At 36.6% G+C, this 6,000-nt stretch overlaps 1 protein-coding gene across 1 annotated transcript in view; it reads right to left on the bottom strand.

Annotated features, from left to right (window-relative positions):
• Positions 1 to 250: 250 nt before the first annotated feature.
• LOC128644132 (collagen alpha-1(XVI) chain) overlaps positions 251 to 6,000 on the bottom strand; it is a gene marked incomplete at its 3' end in the record, with an annotated part of 36,215 nt that continues 30,465 nt past the window's right edge. The window contains exon 5 of the mRNA XM_053696845.1: positions 251 to 374. Within this exon, the coding sequence (XP_053552820.1) occupies positions 251 to 374 (124 nt within the window). The remainder of the gene's footprint in view (positions 375 to 6,000) is intronic.

Below are 6,000 nucleotides of genomic sequence, written 5' to 3'. Positions count from 1 at the left end.
AACAAAAACACAAATTGAAATAATGCAGAACTATTCACAGAAATATTTATAGAAAGGGTTATGACAGAGAGTCATAATAGCGTGTTCACCAACAGACAAAGCTAAACAAATATCCATTTTTTGTATTTTAACCACTTTATGAGTTTAAAGGGCACTCTTTTTGTGACATATTAATAAACACATAACTGAAATAAGCAAAGGATACATGGGTTCAGAAGGTAAACAAAATGCTGATAGGGATGGGAAGTACCTGTGGATATCCTTGAAGGTCATTGATTTGGAAGAGGTACCAGTCTTCATCTGTCGTCTGCTTCTTCAGCAACAAGGTTATCACCAAAGTGAACTCATCGGGAATACCATAAGGGAACAGCTGTCTGAGATCAGAAACATACTGGTTTATAAACAGATTGTCTTAGCACCTGAGAGCTACAGAATACAGGGAACAGATCTAATGTTTTATTCCCAAATTTACTACAATGCTATGTTTATTAATACACAGGAAAACTCTGCCTTTTAGATTAGAAAACTCTGATTTAAATGTATTTAAACTATTTGTTCACTTATTCAAACTTGTGTACAACAAGCACGTTTTTCTAAGGACCTATGTACAATCAGAAATTAGAACCACATATACAGCTGCATCAAATAACACTCTATACATCATCTGGGGCCAGCAGGGGAAACAGTCTGCTGTTGTGGAAGGTGGTGGTGGTGGTGGGGTGGGGTGAATACATCATTACAAGTCTGATTTCCCGCTGCACACAATTTTGATTTACAGTTGTAGAAGAGACTGTTTTTTGCTTCGTTCTGACATCAATAGTGTAATAAGTAAAGGAAGGAATTGTTTTCAGCCCCTGCTGGGATAAGTCCTCTCCCCTATATGACAAATATATCTAGTAGCTTATATAGTACGTTCACTATGATCTGGACAAATCTGTTCCTATATTAAACATTCTCCACATAATGACATAGTACATCGCTACAGAAGTTGGCAGCACAATTAAATGATAATAATAGTAATTAGTGTGAGCCCATTATCTATATGTAACTTTGTACACATATATATACTTGCATTGTGTGAGTTCTATATTTGCTATATGTATTATTGGTAAGAGTGTAATTCTTTTATCACTGCAGATTTATTTTTCACAATCTTCTTCTTAGGGTCCTTGAATTACTCTCTTAATTAAATTATGCAACACTACATAATATATGCCTTATGCAAAGTATAGCAACAGTCACCATCACGATTTGTCTGTAAGTGGTAAGAATTAAAGGGACATGAAACCCATTTTTTTTTTCTTTTATAATTCAGATAGAAAATAAAATTTTAAACAACTTTCCAATTTGCTTCTATCATTTAATTTGCTTCCTTCTCTTGGTATCCTTTGCTGAAAGGTTTATCTGGGAAAGCTCAGGAGTAGCAAAGAACCTAGGTTCTAGCTGCTGATTGGTGGCTGCATATATATATATATATATATATATATATATATATATATATATACTGATTGTCATTGGCTCACCCATATTTTTTTTTTTTTATAAATAAATTTTTATTGAGGTTATAAATTGTAAACAATATATGTAAAGAATAATAGTTGGCAAGAAACAAAGTCAGAGATAACAAGTTGACATTAATCCATAGCATAGTGTAATCCTCCATACAGTGTTATAGATATTGAGTATTAAGAAAAAAAGGGAAAAACAAAAACCTCCATTTTATATATTTCTACAACAAGTTCCTCTCTTGGTCCAATAAGCCTCTTTTGGGCCTAAAAAGATTCACATAAATTAGAGGAGGGTAATTAATATTTAGGCTCACCCATATTTTAATTTAGAAACCAGTAGTGCAATGCTTCCCTTTCAACTAAGCATACCAAGAGAATGAAGCAAATTTGATAAAAGAAGTAAATTGGAAAGTTGTTTAAAATTGTATGTTCTACCTAAACCCTGAAAGAAAAAATTTAGGTTTCATGTCCCTTTAAAGGGACACTCAATCAAAATTAAACTTTCATTATTCAGATAGAGCATGCAATTTTAAACAACTTTCTAATTTACTTCCATTAACAAAATGTGCACAGTCTTTTTATATTTAAACTTTTGTAGTCACCAGCTCCTACTGAGCATGTGCAAGAATAAGAATAATCACATTTGTGATTCGCTGATGGCTGTCACATGGTACAGGGGGAGAGGAAAAAGAGATAACTTTTAAAATTGTCAGAAAAAAATCTACTACTTATTTGAAGTTCAGACTAAGTGCTATTGCATTGTCTTGTTATCTTGCATTTGTTGATTATGCAAATCTACAGTGTTGACCTGTCCTTTAAGCAATCATGATGGACTAAACATCAGAAATGAGCTATGCTCTAATCTGGGGGTCGATCCGATATAAATCGTCGCCCGCAAAAGCCGGCGACGCCAATATTTGCGCGGGTTTGGTATCACATATACGGCGTAACCTAGAAGTTACGCCCGTATATTTCTGCCGTCGCCCGTAGTTTTTTGGGCCATAGGCAGGTATACCAAACCCGCGCAGTTTGGTATCCAATATGCAGCGTAAGGACTTACGTGGCGAAAATGGAGAAAACTTACTCCATTTTCACCTCGCCACAAAAAGCAGCCGTAAGAAGCCTTACGCTGACTATTGGAGCCCCGTAACTTCCTAAACTGGCTGCTAAAATAAACCTAACACCTAACGCATGCGCAATGTCTATCTACCTGTCACCAGCGATCTGCTAAAATAAACCTAACACCTAACGCATGCGCAATGTCTATCTCCCTGTCCACCGCGATCTGCTAAAATCAACCTAACACCTAACGCATGCGCAATGTCTATCTACCTGTCAACCGCGATCCCCCCCCCCGAAATCCCTAATAAAGTTATTAACCCCTAAACCGCTGCTCCCGGACCCCGCCGCCATCTACATAAACTAACCCCCTACTGTGAGCCCCTAAAACCGCCGCCATCTACCTTATCTATCCCCTAATCTGACCCCTTACACCGCCGCCATCTCTATTAAAATGATTAACCCCTAATTTAATCTACCTACCCCCGCCGCCAGCTATATTATCTATATTAACCCTAAGTATATTATAGTTAATATAGGTATTACATTATATATATTAACTATATTAACCCTAATTATATTAGGGTTAATATAGTTAATATAGTTACTATAGTATTTATATTAACTATATTAACTCTATCTAACCCTAACACCCCTAACTAAATTTATATTAAATTAATCTAATTCATTTATAAACTAAAATATTCCTATTTAAATCTAAATACTTACCTATAAAATAAACCCTAAGATAGCTACAATATAATTAATAATTACATTATAGCTATGTTAGGGTTAATATTTATTTTACAGGTAAATTGTTAATTATTTTAACTAGGTATAATAGATATTAAATAGTTATTAACTATTTAATATCTACCTAGTTAAAATAATTACCCAATTACCTGTAAAATAAATCCTAACCTAAGTTACAAATACACCTACACTATAAATAAATTTAATAAACTACAAACATCTATCTAAAAATACAATTAAATTAACTAAACTAAATTACAAAAAATAAAAAAAAGATTAAAAGATTTTTAAGCTAATTACACCTATTCTAAGCCCCCTAATAAAATAATAAACCCCCCAAAAAAAAAAAAATTCCCTGCCCTATTCTAAATTAAACAAATTTCAAAGCTCTTTACCTTACCAGCCCTTAAAAGGGCCTTTTGTGGGGCATGCCCCAAAGAATTCAGCTCTTTTGCATACAACAAATACAATCCCCCCCCCCATTACAACCCACCACCCACATACCCCTATTCTAAAACCACCCAAACCCCCCTTAAAAAAGCCTAACACTACCCCCCTGAAGATCTCCCTACCTTGTCTTCACCACACCGGGCCGAACTCCTGATCCGATCCGGGCGATGTCTTCCTCCAAGCGGCAAAGAAGAATTCTTCCTCCGGCGATGTCTTCCTCCAAGCGGCAAAGAAGAATTCTTCCTCCGGCGACGTCTTCCTCCAAGCGGCAGCAAAGTCTTCATTCTTCCGGCGGCATCTTCAATCTTCTTTCTTCGCTCCGCCGCCGCGGAGCATCCATCCCGGCCGACTGCTGTACTACGAATGAGGTACCTTTAAATGACGTCATCCAAGATGGCGTCCGCCGAATTCCGATTGGCTGATAGGATTCTATCAGCCAATCGGAATTAAGTTAGAAAAATCTGATTGGCTGATTGAATCAGCCAATCAGATTCAAGTTCAATCCGATTGGCTGATCCAATCAGCCAATCAGATTGAGCTCGCATTCTATTGGCTGTTCCGATCAGCCAATAGAATGCGAGCTCAATCTGATTGGCTGTTCGGATCAGCCAATCGGATTGAACTTGAATCTGATTGGCTGATTCAATCAGCCAATCAGATTTTTCTAACTTAATTCCGATTGGCTGATAGAATCCTATCAGCCAATCGGAATTTGGCGGATGCCATCTTGGATGACGTCATTTAAAGGTACCTCATTCGTAGTACAGCAGTCGGCCGGGATGGATGCTCCGCGGCGGCGGAGCGAAGAAAGAAGATTGAAGATGCCGCCGGAAGAATGAAGACTTTGCTGCCGCTTGGAGGAAGACGTCGCCGGAGGAAGAATTCTTCTTTGCCGCTTGGAGGAAGACATCGCCGGAGGAAGAATTCTTCTTTGCCGCTTGGAGGAAGACATCGCCCGGATCGGATCAGGAGTTCGGCCCGGTGTGGTGAAGACAAGGTAGGGAGATCTTCAGGGGGGTAGTGTTAGGCTTTTTAAAGGGGGGTTTGGGTGGTTTTAGAATAGGGGTATGTGGGTGGTGGGTTGTAATAGGGGGGGGGGATTGTATTTGTTGTATGCAAAAGAGCTGAATTCTTTGGGGCATGCCCCACAAAAGGCCCTTTTAAGGGCTGGTAAGGTAAAGTGCTTTGAAATTTGTTTAATTTAGAATAGGGCAGGGAATTTTTTTTATTTTGGGGGTGTATTATTTTATTAGGGGGCTTAGAATAGGTGTAATTAGCTTAAAAATCTTGTAATCTTTTTTTTATTTTTTGTAATTTAGTGTTTTTTTTTTTTGTAATTTAGTTTAGTTAATTTAATTGTATTTTTAGATAGATGTTTGTAGTTTATTAAATTTATTGATAGTGTAGGTGTATTTGTAACTTAGGTTAGGATTTATTTTACAGGTAATTGGGTAATTATTTTAACTAGGTAGATATTAAATAGTTAATAACTATTTAATACCTATTATACCTAGTTAAAATAATTAACAATTTACCTGTAAAATAAATATTAACCCTAACATAGCTACAATGTAATTATTAATTATATTGTAGCTATCTTAGGGTTTATTTTATAGGTAAGTATTTAGATTTAAATAGGAATATTTTAGTTTATAAATGAATTAGATTAATTTAATATAAATTTAGTTAGGGTTAGATAGAGTTAATATAGTTAATATAAATACTATAGTAACTATATTAACTATATTAACCCTAATATAATTAGGGTTAATATAGTTAATATATATAATGTAATACCTATATTAACTATAATATACTTAGGGTTAATATAGATAATATAGCTGGCGGCGGGGGTAGGTAGATTAAATTAGGGGTTAATCATTTTAATAGAGATGGCGGCGGTGTAAGGGGCTTACATTAGGGGTTAATAATTTTAATATAGATGGCGGCGGTGTTAGGGGCTCACTTTAGGGGGTTATAGATATAATATAGCTGGCGGCGGGGTACGGGAGCGGCGGTTTAGGGGTTAATAACTTTGTTAGGTTGCGGTGGGGTACGGGAGCGGCGGTTTAGGGGTTAATAGCTTTTTTATTGTTAGGATAGTGAGGGGGGATAGCGGATAGAGGGTTAGACTTGTCGGGCTATGTTAGGGAGGCGTGTTAGACAGTGCGGGTGTTTTAGACTTTAGTCAGGTTTTATAGGCGCCGGCAGTTTCTAACGTGCCGCAAGT

Source organism: Bombina bombina, unplaced genomic scaffold, assembly GCF_027579735.1.
Source record: "Bombina bombina isolate aBomBom1 unplaced genomic scaffold, aBomBom1.pri scaffold_1502, whole genome shotgun sequence".
NCBI classification, from domain to species: Eukaryota; Metazoa; Chordata; class Amphibia; order Anura; family Bombinatoridae; genus Bombina; species Bombina bombina.
The sequence above is the reverse complement of the archived record's forward strand: the minus strand, read 5'-3'. Positions and strand labels throughout refer to the sequence as shown.